This window comes from Coptis chinensis, chromosome 7, assembly GCF_015680905.1.
Source record: "Coptis chinensis isolate HL-2020 chromosome 7, ASM1568090v1, whole genome shotgun sequence".
Lineage (NCBI taxonomy): Eukaryota > Viridiplantae > Streptophyta > Magnoliopsida > Ranunculales > Ranunculaceae > Coptis > Coptis chinensis.
The window spans coordinates 3674812-3696110 of record NC_141462.1 but is presented as its reverse complement, the minus strand read 5'-3'; the positions used below and the strand labels follow the sequence as shown (position 1 = coordinate 3696110).

General features: G+C 35.9%; 1 protein-coding gene and 2 long non-coding RNA genes across 7 annotated transcripts; 1 reads left to right on the top strand and 2 right to left on the bottom strand.

Moving 5' to 3' along the window:
- Positions 1-279: 279 nt before the first annotated feature.
- LOC147485301 (uncharacterized) lies at positions 280-9881 on the bottom strand. Of its 5 annotated transcripts, none has more exons than XR_015202913.1 (5): positions 9792-9881; positions 2905-2974; positions 2679-2743; positions 2274-2589; positions 280-585 (listed from the first exon to the last, which is right to left on the bottom strand). It is a non-coding gene; the product is annotated as an uncharacterized LOC147485301 (long non-coding RNA). The 5 variants fall into 5 exon arrangements; XR_015202914.1 differs by lacking the exon at positions 9792-9881 and adding an exon at positions 9758-9772; XR_015202912.1 differs by lacking the exon at positions 9792-9881 and having other exon boundaries at positions 2905-3239.
- Positions 9882-15116: 5235 nt separating this feature from the next.
- On the bottom strand, positions 15117-19335 carry LOC147485300 (protein ACCELERATED CELL DEATH 6-like). The gene is made up of 4 exons (XM_086569864.1): positions 19054-19335; positions 18246-18937; positions 17247-17776; positions 15117-15946 (listed from the first exon to the last, which is right to left on the bottom strand). Exons 1-4 carry the CDS (start codon positions 19068-19070, stop codon positions 15269-15271), a joined length of 1917 nt encoding a protein of 638 aa, XP_086425990.1. The 5' UTR covers positions 19071-19335; the 3' UTR covers positions 15117-15268.
- Positions 19336-19689: 354 nt separating this feature from the next.
- LOC147485299 (uncharacterized) lies at positions 19690-20456 on the top strand. Its single transcript, XR_015200728.1, has 3 exons — positions 19690-19794; positions 19878-20003; positions 20401-20456. It is a non-coding gene; the product is annotated as an uncharacterized LOC147485299 (long non-coding RNA).
- Positions 20457-21299: the final 843 nt, after the last annotated feature.

Genomic DNA, 21299 nt, shown 5'->3' with positions numbered 1-21299 from the left:
TATTGCACTTGGATTAGGAGTCAAGAGTCAAGAGTCAATAGTCAAGACAATGGATCATGTATGTTGTTGATTGCACACCACATGCATAAGTTTGTTTAGATTAAAAGGGAGCACTATAACATCACGGACTGACACCTTTTTCAAGGGAACTGCTAAGAAGTAAGATACGACCAATCAGCTTGTTTCTTGTATGGCCGGAGTCCCAACTGGAACAATTCTAGGCTAGTAAAATGCATGACGAAGATATGAGAAAATGTCTTCTATAAATTTATTAGCCGCTTAAGTAATTCGGCAAGATAATCGGATTTTCTTTGAAGTCAGGTTGGTATTCACAATATACCACTGGGCCATACATGAAAGGCCAGGGTGCAAGCTTGGTAGACCATAAATTACAACAGAAGAAAGGGAATTCAAATATAATTTAACGACCACCCAGTATTTGCCTCCAAGCCCAATCCGAGCATTGTTTAGGATCTGCAAGATTGCAAGTATCCTCCCTATCTTCTTTGTACTTCCCTAAAAAAATGGCACCAATAAAGTCAGCAACTCCTTTCTTAAAACTTAAGTTGATCACCATTTCTGCACCTTCCAAGCCAAATAGGATTTTGCCAGTAATAGACCTCACAATATCATACCCAACATTTGTTTTGCTAGTGATGCTCAAATAGCAACACGTTGTGCATTAACTATTCCTCTTTTATAAATACTCAATCCCCAGGTCAACTGTAATGGGAAAAAATATATGTTTAAAAAAAACATGAAGCCAGGCAAATGCTCTTGAACTCCATTCAGTGCACTAAGTTTGTTGAGTCAATACTGATGAACAAATAAGTGTGTTGTGTTTCTACTACAAATTAGTATTTGAGCATGAGAGCAGGAGTAATGAAGTCTGACATAGTTAAATTCAATCTAGGGTAATGAAGTCACTGGCATTCTAACATTTTTTTCATAGTTTCAAATCAAATCAAATCAAATCAAACTTTCAAGGAAAAACAAAAAGTAGATCCAAAATAGATGTGTTTTTTTCATAACAAACGAATTTCACAAAAACTAAGACACATGGAAGCAACTTAGATGTGTACATTTTTTTTGTAATAAAGAAACTTAAGATGTAGACATACCTAGTGTAGGAACAGCCCGAACTCTGACAAACAATTGCAAGAACGAATAAGAATGACGACCAATATTATATCGTGCTAGTCACAAAATGCTTCCATTTCCTTGTAATTAATAACAATGATCTCGGAAACTTCATATGGCGCTCACAGCCTTTTGGAGGCTTTTAAACATTTCTAGAAGCAATCCTCCATTGCCATATCTGTATTGACTTATTAACGTCTTCTAAATTTATATAACAGATGCCAAACTTGTTTTCGGTCAGTGTGTCATCTTGTTATACTTAAGAATCTCAAATTATGCACTAAAACTTGTTTCAATTCAAACCTAGTTTCGATCCTATATATATACATACATAATGTCGGATACGCTTCAGTCGTATGTATAATCTAAATAAATGAGACATTGTTTTAATTCTATGTTACATGGACATGCCATATTTCAAAAAAAATCCGTGTCGGATACGTATCCACGTGTCCATGTCGGACACATACCCGTATGTAATATACTTCAATTTTTTATATCTTGCCGTGTCAGACACTTCGTATCCGTGTTGGATATGGACACACATGTCCGTGTCAATGTAACTTAGTTTTAATTCTACTCGTAAAATATACACAAAATACATTATTGATGCAAGGGGGGACAAAACAAAAGACACCATGAAACTTTAGTAGTGGCAATGCACCACAACATCACTATGCACTGCAAAAGACATGGTAATGAAATGGATTGTTTGGGTTCAAACTGTATTCAATATGATACAAATTAAAAAATTAAACTGAGTTGAGTATGGGACTACTGGGTGAATATTAAATTGTGAAAACTATCAGGAAGTTATTAGACATCAAGAAACTATAGGTTAGTAAGTAATAAAGTAATTTGTTTCTCCAACATTAAGATTATATAGCACATTCCTGCAATATCAAGCCTGCTATGTATATCCGTTAATGTTCAAAAGCTAATGTAGTCACAGTCAACAAAGATGACAGTATTTAATGTTGTTTAATTGTTACAATGTTGGGAAAAAAAATCATCGGAATAAAGGGAAGAAAAAAGAAAAGAGGGGTCCATCAAAATATTTCATATAAACATTACATTTAATAACTATAGTGGTTTAACGACATAAAAAAGATTCAGTGAAAGAGAGGTAATACCTTGTCATTTATCAAAAAAGAAGTAGATTCCAGAAGTTTTTGAGAGCGGAATTATGTGATCAGATTAATATACTCATGCATTAGGATAAGGGATCCAAGGAGACAAACAGAGCCTTTTACCCTTCAGTAAAGGACCTTTTGAAATAAAATGATTGTCAATGAATTGAAGCTTCATCAGTGAAAGAAGTATCGAAGTTTCAGCAGGCATTGATTGATTCAGTCGCTGCTGACCTAGCTCTCACTGAAAATGGAGATTGCTTGCTTGATGATCTGAGTATGGGATCACTCATAAATATAATTTTAATTTTTTTCCTCCCTGTAAACAAAAGATAAATATATATATTAAATCAACTTATATAAACACCTTAAAAGAAAAAAATATTAAAACCTCAGATTTAAAAAAACCTATTTTGTAGCACTCAACACCCATATTGCTGACCAGACATCTCTAGTAACCCAAAGATGAACACCTTGAAGAGGAAAAGATAATGTAACTCTTCAGACATCATGAATCTTTGTTTTAGCACCCCACGCTAACATAATTGAACTCTATCTTCAATTGAGAAAATGTTTTTTACAGAGTAGGCAGAGTAGATTTTTTTTTCAAGAAGAATAGAAAATGGAATATTACCTTGTTTGCAAGCTTATGGAACAATGTTATACACATGGTTGTTAAGTTGGCAAGGCTTGCACTGAAGCCACTACACAAATGTTGAGTCTTAATTTATGCACAAAAATAGAGGATACCAACAATGGATAAACAAAGAACCGTTTTAAAAGAAAGATAAAAGAAACATTACAATGTTTTTGAATATACTAAAAATGGCTAAACTCATAAGTCAGACGTCAATTGAGTAAGAAAACTGAAGATTGGATACATATATATAAATGAAAAGAATTTCAGGAAGGAAATGGGTAACTGTTTTAATAGCTGGCTTTAACATTAGACTTGCGAATATGACTCTGTCACATTGTTTCGACCAGATATGATCAAAACATCAAGTGTTGATAAAAGAGACGAAGAACGTAGAAAAGTAATTAGAAAAATGATGGTGATCGGGGGAATGATGAGACTGTACCTTGCGGTTGCCTACGTACCCAAATTATCAATGAGATCAAGTCTCAAGAACGTAGTTCTGAATGAAAAATAGTTTGGTATTTATATAGGTAGAGTAGAGAGTCCTTGTAGCTCAAGTAATCTTGTAGCTTGAGTAATTGTGATAGATTATAACTTTCAACTGATAATTATCTCTTTGATAAGAAATGAATCTAGACATAAATCAATGTACATTAGTGGGAAGCCATGTGACTAAGGTTCAGCCTTAGACACATGAGTTAATGGGCCTGTACATTGATCCATGGTATTGCAAATTGGGCTTTAGCCCTGTCGATTAAACGAATAAAGTGGAGACACCTACTAATGGGCGTTTGCCCGCGTAGGGGGGGTCGAAACACCGCCCTCTTTGGCATGCGAACAAAGTTCATATGGCAAAGAAAAAAAAAAAATGAGTGGAATGTATAACGAAGTGTCGTCGTAAAAGAAATAATTGGAAAATTGATCGTCGAAAAAAAATTAAGTGAATTATCGGGAACGAAATAATGTCAAACTAACGATATCACGAGGGACGAATGTAGTTAAATAAAAGATGGCGAAAATGCACGAAATAAATAAAATATGCACGTAAATAAAATTGCAAAAAAATTCGATTAAACGCATCAACGCAGCGTCACGCGTAATAATACGAAATTTAAATTCGACGATGCGTGCCAACGGAATAGCGATACTTGGATTATACCGTTGAAAATTAAACGTAGGGGCAGTTTAGTAATAATAGTAATAAAAGGAAGTTAAATACTAATTGGACTCAAAATATTCGGATGAGATAAGAATGTGGAGGAGATAAGAATTGAGAGTAGAGATGAAGTTGGAGTTGGAGAAGAATCCCACCAGCACTGGAAAACCCGCTCGTAAACCCTATATAAGTGCTGGTGCAGCTCCCGTATATCCTAATCCATGAAAAACCATGACTCTTATTAAGTAAAACGTGGTCAAGGCTTGGTAGCTCGTAAACAAGAGATTTGCTCTGTCCTCTCTGTCGACTACAATATCGCCAACACTGCTGTTTTACAACTCCGTGATTCTTCCTCGCGTAGACCAACAAGTACGTCTCTCTCCCTTCAACTTTTTTTACGAGGGTTTGTAACGCAAGGGATGTGCCCCTCTCTGGTCGGGATTGTGCGAGCAAGTTTCTGTCTTGCCCGATCCAAGCTAGGAAAGGGTCATGCGGTTACGGGGGCAAAGGCCCTTGGTTCGTGGTTCCGAAAGTGGAGGGCACAGCGTCAGGCTAGTTTTACAGAACAGCGAATATCTCTCTCCTATCGGTGGAAGGATATCGAGATGGGTGTTCCTCAGCTTCAATAAAAAACCACAGCCGCGTCCAACGAACAGACACTCTGCATCGCAGCTTGTGTTTCGACTTCCATGGTAAGTAAATTTTGCGCGGTAAAATTTGTTTTTTTTTTTTAATTTTTTATTTATTTATTTATTTATTTTTATGGTCGTTGAACTGTTGAACTCTTTCCTCATGAATTCCTTGCATGGAACATATGGTGGCGACAAAAATTACTAACTTTGGTAGTTGCAGTGAACCTCTTCATGGTCTGGTGTGGAAGACACTTCGTGATGGCGATACTGATGGCGCTAGTATTCAAAAAACTAATATAAACCAACATGATACGGTGCAGCGCAAGGAAAAGAAGGGCACTGTACTTGCACTTATCTAGTTTGGCCTGGTACATCCGGAACTCAGATATTAACAAACATGATATCGTGTAACGCCTGTAAAGGAAGGGCACCGCACTGTGTTGTAACCGATTTGGCCCGATGAACCGGTTTTGAGCTTTTCTTTTTTTTGCAGGTAGAAACGATCGTATTACACTGATGAAAGATAATCAAGAAGAAAAAAACTCGATGACGATCGTAGACTTGGTGAGGTGGAAAGAAGGTGACAGATACAACAAACGCACGACGCCACGGCGATGTTCACTTAAAGAACTACGGAAAATACTAGTATTCGAGAGATTTGAGATGGACGAAGTGTATGAATTTGAAACGAAAGTCGAAGAAGATGAAGTAGTAATGGCTTACTCATAATTAAGTTGCGGGAGTGCAATTCCGTTAAGCAAAGAAATTGCGCAATTATTGAGTTATTCTGGGCTGCCGAAGAAGACGGAGAAAAGTTCGGAGACTATGACAAAGCGGTGGCAAAAAAAATGATGACAAAGATGAAACGGGTATGTCAATATTTTTTTACCAGTTAGCTTCAAATTTTGGTTAAGTCTGAAAGACTAACGAAAATATTTGTATTTGCGTCGCAGGTTGAAACGGCGGAATTACGAGCAAAAGATATTGACGAAAAGTTTCAAACAGAAAGATCACAATGCCGTAGAGAAAAAAAATAATAAAGAAGCTGAATAAAGTTTTCGCTTAGAAAGTGAACGTAATGCGAATTTTTTGCCGCATGGAGAAACGGCGGTAGTACGAACAAAATATATTCACAAAGAGTCGACGGAGAAAAGTTTTGAGTAACAAGGTGTCAATTAATGTCATAGAAGAATGAAAGAAGTTGAAAGAAATTTCGTTGAGAAAGATCAGCTCAATATCTTATAGCGCTGTTGGAAAGTTTAACTCGGAAAGATTCGCCCGGAAAAATCGGCTCAATGCCTTAGAAAAAATAATGAAACTGTTGGAAAGGTTCAATTCGCTCGGAAAGATTCGCTCAGAAAAATCGGCATGAAACTGTTGAAACTGTTTACTCGAAAAATTTCTCGTAGAAAGATCAGAACAATGCCTTAGGAAAAAAAAAAAAAAAAAAAAATTAAGCTGGCATATAGTTTTGCTTGAAACGGAAAGAGTTGTACGAGTTGTATAAGCAAAAAACTGATAAGGAACCATTGGCTTTTCCCAAACCAATGATTATGTGATTGTGTGAATGTAATATCATAGAGCTAAAAATTCTTGTAATGAAAATAAAAATAAAGTATGTGTTTGCAATTAAATATCGTTGTGATGTCAGATAACATACCTGTGGAAAATTGACAATGTTGTTGAGTTATGTAAATGAAACGAAATAGAATGAAACGCCCCATGTAGAGAAAAACGCCCCCAATGCTAACTTAACTTGGCAAAATTAGACTAAGCGAGCGTAAAAACGTTCAAACTTAGATTGACAAAGTTAAACGTGGTAACTTCGTCAGATTTTGCAGTAGCGATAGTAACGAACTAAGCGAACGTAAAAACGCTCAAACTTAGGCGGACGGGTTAAACGTGGCAACTTTCCGATTTTGTCGTGAGCGAAAATAACGAACTAAAAGCGTTCAAAGCATAAAAGCGTTCAAACTTAGGGCGATTAAATTAAAGCGTGGTAATTTAGCGTTCAAACCGGATTTTGCGTAACTTAACGATTTTGTCGTAATGAACTAAGAAAAGTGTTCAAAAGCGTTCAAACTTAGGCCGATTTTGAAGCTAATCGCTAAACGCTGTAACTTTGTCGATTATGTTTTGTCATAACGATAGTAAAAGATTCACTCTTAGCGAATTTAAATTAAACGCGGTAAACGCCGATTCAACTTAGCGATAGTAACCGATGAAATTCGCGTGGTAATTTCGTAAATTAAACGGGTAATTTTTTTGTAAATAGCGATAGTAACGAACTAAAGCGCGTAAAAGCGTTCAAAGTTAGACCGACGGCTAAACGTGGTAATTTCGCCGATTTTGTCGTAACGATAATAATGTTGCGATGGAAACAAAATGATACCATTAGAACCGGCGTGGAAAGAAAGACTTTATTGAGCACAAATCTTGAAAAGTGCAAAATAATAATGGAAAAGAAACTATTGAATCAGTAAACGCACTAACAAATTTTTGTCCGGTTTTTCGTTCAACTTGTTTATTTTGTCCGCTCCCTTTAGTAAAATAATTTGTTGCGACGGTTTAAAACTAACACCGCCAAGGGTCAGCCGGAAATAAACCAACAATGTCAAGGCCCCATTTCGCAAATGACCAAGGTTTATGGATTAGATGACGCTTCGTCGCGGGAAGTTGACCCATATCATATATCATGTGTTTGACAAGGCACACACTTCTCGAACAAACGCTTAACATCCTTTGGCATGTATGGCCACCAATACCATTAGGTCATTGCTATGTGAGCGAGACTTCGCCCCCGGGAGTGGTGTTCACATAGTCCTAAATGAATTTCTTCGAGGCCTAGTAAATTGTTCGTTCTGCCCAAACAACGAAGGATAGGATTGAGACTTGTGCTGCTGTGATAGAGTTTTTAGTCATCAGAAATTCCTGAGCATTGTCAGCTGCATGATCGTCGTCGGTAGATACCGAGACATTATCAGTGCCAAACTCGTTGGAATCATCTTACAGCATATAAGTGTCTAATATAGTGTTGTCATAACAGTGATGACTTGATTTTTCACGGATAAGTATGCGATAGAATTAGGATGCCTTACATCATAATGCGGATACTGTACAGTAATGATAGATGTAAAATTTCATGCAATTCGTTGAACGAAGTCTAAATAAACGTCCATTCTATCATTGCGAGCCGCATATTATCATTCAAATTGGCTAACGACTAACTTAGAATAATTAATCGTAACTTAGTCGCCCCCAGTTGAAGAGTTGTGCGTATACTACAAATGACAGTTTCGGACTCGGCCATATTATTTGACGCGTCAAATCCCCAATGTAGAGACCTCTCAATTATGTCTTCATTCAGCTTCAAGATGACACAAACAAGACCGGAGGCGGACTTATTATGCGAACTATCGGTGTAAATCTAACAATTAGCTGATATATCTGATAAATATTTCAAGTCATCGCCCCCCGGAGGTAATGACAATTAGAGATCGACGTTTTCCTCATCGAGTAATGCTTTCGACATAGGAATATCATCAATAAGAAAATCAGTCATTAGTGAAACCAAAGTTTGTCTCTGTTTAATTGTATAAGTGTCGAGACAATGCCAGAACGCTTAAGGTAACTTTTCCATTCTCGACTCGATCCGTAGACGCTAAAAAACTTGGCGCAATGCCGGATATTCGACAAGTATAAACTTCGACTATTCCTTCTTTGAAATAAGCTTAAGACGTCTTACAGCATGAAACAAGGCCAGTGTAATATTTTCAATACAAGAATGCCTCGAGACATATGACGGACATTATCCGTAATAGATGACGAAGAATCGTCAGAGGCAATAACTTCGTGCTGAATAATTTGGCGCATCGGTGGAACGGTAGCCGAGTCGTATGCAATCGGATGTTGAAAAGGAATAGGAGGGAGTAGTTTGATACCGCCAGGTTGACCTGGAACCGCACATTCACGATGATCGTCAGTAAGTGCATCGAGAACTTAGGCTCGTCGAGTATTCATCATAACTTTTGTAGAACGTGATCGTCGGTTTTGCATAAGAACCGCAGACGGCGCCAATTATGTTTCGACCAGATATGATCAAAACATCAAGTGTTGATAAAAGAGACGAAGAACGTAGAAAAGTAATTAGAAAAATGATGGTGATCGGGGGAATGATGAGACTGTACCTTGCGGTTGCCTACGTACCTAAATTATCAATGGGATCAAGTCTCAAGAACATAGTTCTGAATGAAAAATAGTTTGGTATTTATATAGGTAGAATAGAGAGTCCTTGTAGCTCAAGTAATCTTGTAGCTTGAGTAATTGTGATAGATTATAACTTTCAACTGATAATTATCTCTTTGATAAAAAATGAATCTGGACATAAATCAATGTACATTAGTGGCAAGTCATGTGGCTAAGGTTTAGCCTTAGACACATGAGTTAATGGGCCTGTATATTGATCCATGGTATTGCAAATTGGGCTTTAGCCCTGTCGATTAAACGAATAAAGTGGAGACCCCTACTAATGGACGTTTGCCACATAGGTGGGGGTCGAAACACACATCTCACAACTACTTCTGTAACTTGTAGGTATGTCAACAGATTGTGGCAGTTCAATGTAATGAAACAGTCCTTCATACTTGACATACTGGGTATTACAGAAAGAACCCTAACGTAATATGGACCAGACTGCAACAATTTCAAATGGAAAGTTGTGAATTCTATCTACTCCCTATTCGGTTGTGATTAAACCCAAATATTTTCTATTCGATTATGATATTTGAATAACATAGCACTGAAATGCCTAGTGGGGACATAAAACTAAAAAGACAATAAACACATGAAGTAAGTAGTGCAGTAATATCTTCTTTGGCGTTTTCTCAAACAACACATGGTATAGTTTCTTCGGAAGATGAAAATACTAAAGAAGGAGAAGAAAATGGAATGGAGAAGAGAGCAATTTCTCTGTTGTTTTCAAGAAACCAACATTAAAACTGATGAATTGATTTAATTGTTTGTAATCCTCATAAACAACAGTACGTGAATGTAAACAAACCGTAGGAGTAGAACGATTAGAAATCGGTCGTGACCTTTTATTTAAGAACTGATTATATAGACACTCAATCTTCCTCTTGGGAATCTCAACTTTCTCGCCTCCTCCATTGTAATAGTATTCATTTGTGCCTGAAAAAAATTAATATTAATAAGTAAGGATATATATATTACAAATAATTGTATACATAGAATTCTCTTCTAAAAATGTTGAACAATTAGTTGTAAAGAAATGTAAAGTGACAAAAGAGAGGAACGAACAGATAATAATATTGGAGTTGGAAGATATTGATAAATTGGTAACACATAAGCAAATGCTTTTAATAAAGAATGAAAAAAACAGCAGAGTAATTCTAATAATATCAATTATATCATAGATGAACAGGAATTACTCCCCAAATCTATAAGTATAAATATTTTAAAAATCTTTTGATTTGAAATGAATTGGCGTGATAGAAAGATTGAACATACCTTTTTTTTTTAAGTCATAATCTTGTGTTAATGTTTGTGTATGGATGTAAATGAAAAATAGAGGGAAGAAACGGATTAGAAAATATTGAGGGATTGAAAGAGGGCATTTGCAGTGAGGGATTGAGTCCTCCTCAAGTGTTGCAACGCTTCGGGAAGAAAATATGAGAGAGTGAACGAAACCGTAAAGATGACATGGAGCTCTCAGAACACAGTAAAGGACAGCGCTTTAGTAGTGTTAATAGATAGATATTATTGGACAGTCCGATAATAGCCCGGCTCAAAATCTATTTTAGATTTGTGTGTTTTATAGTTATGATTAATAATATACTAGTTTTTGGACCCGGCATATGCCCCGGGATCTTTTAAATACTTTGCCAAAGAATTTTCCTCTTTTATAATTAACTCCAAAACCAAGTTTAAACTTGTTTTTTTTTTTTTAATCATAAGCTAAAAATTTCTGTAAAAACATTTAAATTCGGAAACTAATAGAATACTTCATAAGGTAATAATAATTTAGGAAGGACTTCTAGTATAGGCGTGTTTATAACAATTAATTATGGATAACTCTCTTTTCTCTAAAAAATAAAATAAAATAAAATAACATCGTGGAGACTGGAGAAACAACTCTCTTTTCGATAATACACTTATATTTTTTTTATGTGATAGAGAAAGGCTCCATTTCATTTATGTTACATAAATTTTCAATTGTCTTGAAAACCCACGACTTAATGTGTTAATGATCAAACAATGAATGGTGTGTCTTATGCAACCTGCTGAAGGTGAGCATTTGTTGAAGTTGTATTCTGGCTCTATTGCTAGGGGCTATTCCAGTTTTTTACGCCTCAAGGGAAAAGACTTCATCTTCATCCATTAGAAAATCACAATATAAATTTACACCAATGAAAAGGAGAGCAAGGCATTTAACAAATATAGATAGAAGAGATAATGTTGACCTAATGGCATAATGACATAGTAAATGTGAGTACTATACCTTAGATTCTACTTGAGGAACACATTATAGATCTTCTACGAAAGGTGCAGACGATCTAATTCATTGAGTAACGCATATTGAGTATTAAAAAGATATTTAGTAGCACTATTAAGAATTGAACAATCCAAAATCTCTCGTTTTTCGTTTCCTATTATATTTACTCTAGAAGATGAATTGTGTTCCCGCTTCTAAGGCCTTATAACTCCTGCTAGTTATGTCCTCTTAATTGGTGTTGAGCGGACTTGAGTTTTACTCTGTTTATCTGGAAATAATATCATGAACCTACAACATGTCTTACAATTCAAACTATTTATACTAATCCGATTTAATGACATAAATTTTGTCGAAAGATTTTAGAGATAGTCTGTGCTGAACATATACCACACTTAAGACTTAATTCAATAATATACCGAGCTACTATATATGAGATTCCCAATCCATCCTAACAATGCACCCCCACAATCAGAATCCTAAAATACATTAAAAACCCCAAAATCTATTAGGATGAAAACTTTCTTAACCATATAATGACAAACTCTATGTTGATTTAATTACAACAATGTGAAACAGTTACGTGAAATTCACAAACAAAATCGATATCAAACAACATAAACAACGAATATACAGTACATTTAACCAATTAAAAAAATATGTGACATGCATCTTTGATTCTTTTCCATTACTTCTACATGTGTCAATATCTAACATGCTTAACTAATTAACCTTTCACTTCATGATCATATAGCTTCAAACCAATTTCTAGTCAATGGATCAAACATGTACGTATAGGCTATTACCACTGTTTGCTGGTAATGCACATTAACGTTGGTGACTTGAAGACCACAGCCTATTGGGAAAGATGAGTATTCAGCAAGTGTTGCATGTGTCATGCTTCTTTATCTCATACAGAACATAATGTGCATCGATTACATGTAACGATAATGTGTAATACTCAATATATACAAAAGCTCAATGCAATTAGTAGAGAATTAAGAAGAATAAAACATAGTGTCGAAGGTTTACAGGGTTTAAGAAGAAGATGAATGAGCATGCATGAACATCAGTGTTAGTGCCCATAGTCTCTCACAATGAAATCGATTATATGACATTGACATCCAATAGATCGACAATGGAGTGTCTAACACTCTCACAATCATAAAAAAACTGCATATATATAGTTGTCTGGCTTATATTACTTTCGGGCCGAAGCTTTGGAATTCCCCTGGCTCTAGTTTTTGTGTTTCAATCTAATAAATACTTCTAAGGGAATTTTATTCATATTATTAGCATAAAGGTGGCATCTGATAATATATCAAGTGATGTGAACGAAATGAAGGTAGAGGTCCTCAGCCTTGAAGTCTCGTTAGAAAGTTTCTCTCATGTGTATGAAGATTTCGGCGAATCGCTAAGAAAACTGCAGTCTGAGTTGGGTTCTCCCCCCCGATTATTCTACTGAATTGGTTCCTGGTATGCAGAACCTCATGGTGAGCATGTAAAGAACTGCTAACCTTATGCAGCATATATGCCATTCGACTCTAGTGTTAGCTAATTTGGAGTTTCTTTACCAGATGCTCTATGTTTTTGTACCTTAATCAAGAAACGAGGGTGATGTATCTACCCGAAAAATTGTTACTACTTGAGCAATATCTCGTAGGAGATTGCTCAGCTTCACTTTGAAGTTGGTTTTCACAATTTGTTGAAACTCGATTGTTTATGCAAATGAATTGCTTCTTTGTGACTGATAGATTTCTTAATATAGTATGTCAAATGTAAATATTACTTGAACTAAGTAGCAGTTACTACTTGTTCCTTCTTCTCCTGTATTTAGATGTTGTTTTCATATTACTTATTTCGAATTGTTTTCTTATACCCTCTGGGATTCTGGGAATGGAAAACGATGGAAGACATAATTAATAGACCTTCAATTCGGGGAGTTGATTGTGTCGGGCATATGGCCTTAAGCCTAGAATTTCATCAGTCCTTACATGTTGTTCATTTGGTCTTTGGTCCAATAGTGATATGGTCTCTTAGAATAATATGGTCTCTTAGTTAATTTAATAATATTCATCGTCAACAATCCTAACTACCCTACAATTATTCCATCTTCTAAAAACCTCTTTCTTCCCTGTTTCTTATCCGACTCTCAGGCAAATCAACATGTTGATGAACCACACAGTAGTTCTATACCCTTCACCAGCAATAGGCCACTTGATCTCCATGGTAGAATTTGGCTAGCTCATACTCAAACACCATCCTTCTCTCTCCATCACAATTCACAATTTTCATCACAACTCCACCTTACAACACTAGCTCCACTGCTCCTTACATCAAATATGTCTTTCATACTTCTTCATTAATCCATTTTTACTACCTTCCCATTATCAATCTTCCTTCCACCAACTCACGCACCTCACAATGAAATTCTAGCTTTCGAGTTTCTTCGCCTTAACAATCCATTATTCCACCAAGCTCTTCAATAATCTATCTCTCATAACTCCACCAACCAATCTTTCATCATTGACAACTTCTGTACACCTACTCTTGATATTGGTATAAATCTCAACATCATCCCTACGTTCTACTTCTTCACCTCTGCCATCTCTGCTCTAGCTCATCTTCGATCTTTACTTCCCCACACACAAATAAACTTGATGATCAAGACACCTATCTCGATTTTTCTGGACTGCTGCATATCTCAATATCTTATATGCCGAAACCAATGCTTGATCGTACTGATAAGGTTCATGAGTTCATCTCAAATACATGTTCAATTCATAATAGAAAACTCCATATTGGAAGCATTCCATTGAGTAGTATTCAATTCAATTAAGAAGAGTCCACCTAGGATCATAACATTCTATTATTAAATCGGGAAAGTGGAAATGCATTCAAATTAGGAATCTACTAATATTTTCATAGTAAATTGACTTTTTTTTTAATGCATGTCCTAATTAATGGGGTTGAATTGTTGGAAATTTTGGGATTTTCCAGTTTCCTAATAAATTGGCCCTTTCTATAAATTTTGTATATGTTCCACATGGCATATTAGGGAGAGAGAAAAAGATATCTCGCATATTAGAGTGCCACCTAGGAGAGAGAAATGTTTTTCTTAGAGGTCTCTACTTTAGTATATAGATAAGGTTTTTTACCAGGCCATATAGCCGGCTCTTTTAGATATCACCAAAAAATGAATCCTATATGAATGTATAACTATCAAGTCAAGTATATACACGTCGTGATCCATCCTATGACGAACACATTTTTTACGCAGAGCCCACAAACATACTTTTACGCATAAACAAAATGATTGTGAGCATACAATAAAATGATTATGAGCATACAATAAAATGATTATAACGTACACGGTACACCTAAAAACTGCAAATTTCAATTTTTTTAATGAATTGAAGATTAAAATTTTCTATTTTTAAGAAAAACTCAATTTAAACTGGCAATGGCATACACCCACTTCCTGAAATAAAACATGTGTCACGGAAATAACCATTGAAGAAAAAAAAAATAAGAAAAAGTTACATGATAATTGGATGAGCACAAAACCAAATCGACCAGAGCCAGAATCGAAGAGAAGAACTGCTAGCAAAAAACTATTGGAAGAATTTCAAAAGGGAAAAACTAATAGCAAATTTGAGCTATTAAAAACCCAATAATAAACTGAACTGAAAAAGGCGTCCATAGAACTAAACTGAAGATAACAATATAATATTAAATTCAGCGCAGATGACTGAGCCTAAAATAAATCCACCAAAACCAGAATAAAAATCAAAATGAATTGATTGAAGGAGAATAAGAGATTACCCAAAAAGGAGAAAGAAATCAATAGAATGAGCAGGAAGAGAAATCTACCAAATGAACAGATTCAATGAAGAATCGAGAGTCGAAATCGAAAATTGTGAGATTAAATTGATCTCGTATTCATGACATTTTCAGAACCCAATATTACAAATTAATACCAATCATCACTCAAAACAATGAATTTAGCAAATGTGGCCACTGGTGTTGCTACAACAGTAAGTACATTGTTTGATTCAGCTGTCACTCATTGTAACGAAACAACATGGAAAAATCATTTCGACCAGAAGACGAATCGTGTCTGTTCATCCAAGAAAGGATATAAACAGCTACCCGCCAACGGTAGCACATTGGAAACAGTAATTTGATAACACCGAAATGGAGAACGTAAGCAAGAACGAAGATGTAGTATCCTGATAAGCAAATCGGATAGATCAGATTCCTCTCTTTATCTAATGTAACGGTTACACCAGCCATGAACGCTTGTATCATCGAGAGAACTGCTAGTGCAGTGGCCAGTTGTGATGCACAATATGTAATAGTTGCTGGTATTTTACCTCTCATCAGTTGTAACCGCACAAGGAGAATCACTGTTCCTGTTGAGAGATATAGTGCCAATGTATCAGCGGCAACAAACTCTTCAAACTTTTTCTTTTTCTGTAGGACGGCCATTCCTTCATGCTTGTCAACTTTCTCGTCGTCAGTTTGGTTATATCCTCCGGGCATTGTGAAGCCTGCAGCAAATGTGACCGTGGCCACCAGTGTCGCCACCACCAGAAGCACTTCGCCTTTCTTCTTGTATGACTCGATTGACTCTAGTTGATTTTCAAAGCAGTAATTGATTTCTTTTCTTAAGGTTTCACAATTATAGGATCGTGGATTTGCAATTGAAACATGCAACAATGTCGATAACACCAAGGCCTGCGTGTAGGTGAGAATCAGAACACCATGTAATTAGCATATTTGGTTCACTTTTACAACTTCAAAAAAAAAAATAAAAAATCTGACATTTCAAGCCTCAACTTAATTGTGTATGATCTTGTAGCTCAACTGTTTTTGCACCCGTCTCCTCATGGGAGGTAGCGTATCAAAATCTCAAAAGCATATTATTTAATTAAGCTCTTTCGGGACAGTGATATTAGCCTTCCGGCATGATTTTTTAGAGCCGGCGCGGTTACAGCTCCATGACCAATTATCCATTTAGAGCCTTCGGATTAGGTGGACTGTGACGTAGCAACATAGGTCGATTAGACTACTTAATTGGTAGTAACATGTGTTGTGATTCATATATACACCTGATTGCTTAGGTTAGTTGTAAGCAATACTATAAAGAGGTTTTTATTATTAAAACAAAAAACATCTCAATTTGTTTCCTCTCGATAATCCCTTGAAAGTGGTGCTATGTGAGTCCATGCTAAGGGTGGCAATGGCAATGGGTCGGGTGTTGGGTCGGGTTAGGAGAACAAAACCTAAACCCGACCCAATTACTAATCGAAGTTTGTCATATTCGAGTCGGGTGACTATTAAGCGGCGCCGGTTAATTTTAGTCATATTCACAGACAACATGTATGCAAAATATTTAGTATTTCACGATTTTATTTAAAAAAAACATATATATAAAAAAATATATGTATTAATTCTAAAAAACAATCCATAATCCAATTACATATCAATGAAAATTGAATAATGAAACATATATTTATCGAATGAATCAATATGACGATGGCTAATCCTTCTCTTTTTATTCGTTTATTTTAGGTTGTTATGATAATGAGATTTTAAAAAATAATGAAACTTATCTTAAAATAGGTTATACAGGTCACGGGTTGATGACCCGACCCATTAGACCTGAGAACTAATCGGGTCTACTAACGGGTTATTCGGGTTAACATATGTGGTCCTAACCCAACCCATTTATTTGACGGGTTCGGCGGGTCAACCTTTAAATGATCCAAAAACCTTTTTTTCCAACCTAAACCCGCTAATTTCGTGTCGGATTAGAGGGTCGTGTACAAAACTGCCACCCCTAGTCCATGCTACCTGGGAGGCTGGAATAGACAACATTTTTTAAGTGTTCGATCTTATGGTCACCAAGAGGAGGGGCGAGAACCACATGGCTCTCATTTTCACTAATAATCTGAAATAACTTGCTTGTTGTTGAGCCAAGTGAAACTTAAGTTTTTTTTTTTTATTGTTTTCATTAATTAATAATAATTGATACCTTTCTTTCCGTCCTTTCTTGATATTGTGACCTTGCAATGTCTAGAGCAGACAATCGTGTGTTATTCAAGGCCATCACATCTACTCTCTTGTGTTTGACCAGAATATTCACAATGTAGGGGTTACCAGTGATCGCAGCTTCATGCAAAGGAGTGTTACCATCCTTATCCTGCCCATTTAAAAGTCCATCAAATCCTCTTTCATTTAGTATGTACTTAACCACTTTCCAATGTTGCGATTTGATCGCAATATGAAGCATGTTCTGCCCTCTTCCATCGAGCAAGTCTTTTAGCTCTGGTCGCCGGTTCACAAACTCTTTGATTATGTCAAGTCGCCCATATTGAGATGCAATGTGAATTGGAGCAGATCCACTTTTGTCTAAGAAATAGCTTGTTGAGATATCATTTTCCAATAACATTTGCATCGAGTTGAGGAACCCGAATGCCGATACAAAGTGAAGTGGAGTTCTTCTGTTGTCATCTGCTTCTTTGACAAGTTCGAGCCTTTTCTCCAGTAATATTTTTGCTATACCTATAAAATGTTGAAGATTTATGAAAAGCAATAGTAGGTAGTCAGAAACATTAGTAGGAACCTGAATGCCAATACAAAGTGAAAGGTAATCATATCAATTTTTTTTGGAGAGACCAAGGAAACAGGGGAGCATGCAGATGAGAGGAACCGAAAATTGACCCGCAAGTAATGTTGTTTTTGTGCGAATATATATAACCATAACTCCATAACCAGTGAAAGGAGAAAAAGAATGGCGGCTGCAACATACCCTAGTATATAGATTGTGGAAATACTATATTTTCACGACACACGCATGCCGCCAGCAACAAAACACTAGTATCTAATAGGAAGAAACCAAGTGAACCAAACACATGCATAGTTCTCACTAACTAAATAGAGATTCTAGATGAATGGGTTGATCAGAAGTAAACTACCAGTTTTTGAGTTCATACAAAAAACTTATTCTCTCTAGGATAGATTCAGATCTTACCTGGCTTTTTATAAATAAGAGCAGCATGCAAAGCTGTTCGACCATTTGGGCCTTTATAAGAACAATGTTCAGCTTTCAACATTTCCTCTATGACATCTAATTTCCCCGCTTCCACGGCAACATGTAGTGGAGACTCACCAACATCATTAATTATACATAGCAGTTCGGGGTCTTCTTTAATGAGAGATATTACAATTTCAAGGTGACAGTTTCTCGCTGCTTCGTGCATAATAGTATCTTTTTTCCTGTTTTGCTTCCGCATAATTTCAGTTGCTTCTGCTCTGCCGGTTTCAATGTCTCTCCAAGATGAACTTTGAGAGTTTTTAGCACAGCCAATTAGTAAATTTAGTATATGCAAATGACCAGCTCTTGCGGCTATGTGCAGTGGGGTATCACCAACTAAGTTTGCTTTGGAAAGAAGTACCCTAAGAAGTATTGGATATTGGATAAGGATGAATTTGACAAGTTCATAGTGTCCATACCCTGCAGCAATGTGAATGAATGTTTCTTTATTGGTTGTGACTTGTTGGAGGACGTCTGTGTTTCCTTCTAAAATAGGCTCCAAAAGCTCGACTTTCCCCAACGAGGCTGCTTCAAACAATCTGTGATCCATACCTGTAACCTCGAGTGCTAGACCATCTGCATCGCCAGCGTTGAACATTGGATCTATGTGTGCGTACTCTGGCCTCTCCCTGTCAAAGCAAACAATGTAGTTTTATATTAAACTTTTAGCTATTAGATAATCAGACTGAACATATATGCTACGAAAACACTGAGAAAATAAGAGAATGTGCTTCCTAATATTAACCTGCAAAGCTTGTTCATCAATGATGCCAACAAAGAAATTCTTCACTTGCCCCTTAAGACACTCAAAAACTCAAAACACATTATAAAGCAGTCACCAGTTAGAGATCCTAAAGAAAAGAGGCCCAACAATTAATTTTTAAGTCCGACTTTTTAATTTTTATTCTTTTTATGGAAAGCAATTTTGTTGGAACTTGGAACGTTTTATTAATTGCACACAAAAATGCAAACTCAAGATAATCCAATTAGTAGAACATGTGCTGATGTGCCGGTTTCGTATCATCACAATTCACAATTCACAATTCAGTGAATTCACAATCGTGCTGGAAACTGTGAAATGTATCGATATTCCGCATATATCTCGATAGTTTCTAAACTGCATTGACGTGGCATTTATTTTCGAATTCAATTCGGCGCGAAAAAAGAAGGAAAATGGGAGATTGAAGCTTTGAAAGATTACAAATTTTGTAATTCTAAGACCCATCTCTCTGTAATGGAGAATCGAAGACAAATAGTGTGTCCAGAAAATGACGAATTGGCAATGTATATGTGGAACAAGCGACAAGAAATGTCCCAACATAAATCAATTTCTGATCGTTTCGATAATACACTTAACAAAGGTATTATGGTAAGGATGAGTAGAACTTTGAGTTTTCAGGAGAGCTACAAATGGAATAGAGTTTATGAAAAAACAATAACTTATTGATGTGGCTGAAGCAAGTGGGCTTTCAAGAGTGCCGATTGCGTATGTTCTATCGTTGTTAGTTTTATGATTAATTGATTTATCAAGATTTTTTATTTCCTAACCACATTTGCTTTTGCCTATAGTCCTGAACTGGGAAAAGGAAGACAAGGACAGTTTGTGAATTCACCTAAGGAGTGGTATAGTGGATGGAATGCCATGAGTACTCTGATTACGAAAGGATTGGTTGCAAAATCAAGTAACCCTGCAAAGTATGACTTGGAACTCATCTCTTCTCTATGCTATTTTTGCAATATTTTGAGAGTATATATTGTGTTAGGAAAATTTATCAGTGTTAGGCATTCTTTTCTATGTATTTAGAGGGGATATTATAATTTAGGAAAAGTTATTCTTGTGTCGTGAATGTTTTTCTTGTTTTTTAATACTTCGCTTTTGGCGTTTAGCGTGGTGCTTGCTTATGGTTACTTCCCTTTTCTCTGGTTGTAATAAATTTCTTTTTACTGACCTAAAGAACTAGATAAAACTAAAAGATATTAAAGAAGAATATATGTTTACTTCATGAAGTACGGTGATATCTATTTTTTACTCATTTTATACAGCTTAACCTGGTTTCTGTATGCTGATGATTGTAGCTGTTCTTTTTCCCAGATACATGCTAACGCAGGAAGGTCGTGAAGCAGCACGTGATTGCCTCTCAAGGTCTGTGTATAGTGATATTGTTCTTTTACTAGTTAGAGATTTGAACTCTCTAAATTGGTATAAAAAAATCAACTCAAAGTTCCTTACTCACGATTTTCGTTTTCGTAAAGCTAAAGTAAGGATTCGAACTAACCTAAAGTTTAGAACAACTACAAATTGGATGTTACAATAAAGGAAACTAAGGAGTAAGGTTATAATATTAATGCTAGGTTTTCCTTCCTACACAAACATTAAGAAAGACATTAAAGTTTGAAAACATGCACTTAATACCAAAATAGAGATTTGAAAGAAAAGGTGGAGAGTTAATCCTCCTCATGTGAAACTATCATTAGTTGTTGAATTGAAAAATGTTATTTGATTCTTCCTAGACTCATAGACAAGCCCCTAATGGAAGAAAATATTTGATCCCTAGCATGTATGGCTCACTTAAGAGCTCACACATGCTAGCAAGTGGAACCAAGCAATGACTTATCTCTAAGCTCATTACTTTGATTCCTAACTAGACACTACACCAACTATCATTTTGGGATAGGGTGTAGAGCTAGTTGTTCTTCCTAACAACCTACCAAACCAACAACAATGGATTTACCCTCACATGAGTTGGATTAACTCCCCAAAAGGGAAGTTAGCTCATGATCCTTGGGACAAGAATTTATAAACTAGGAAATCAAAAGAGAGAGAGAGAGAGAGAGAGAGAGAGAGAGAGAGAGAGAAGAAAGACAAACAATCAAACTCACTTCTATTTATTTTCTAGAAGAAAACAAGTGTTTCCTCCATTAAAACTATTACAAGCTTTTCTTATAAAAACTAAAAACTAACTTATGATTTTTCCACTAAGGAACTAAAAT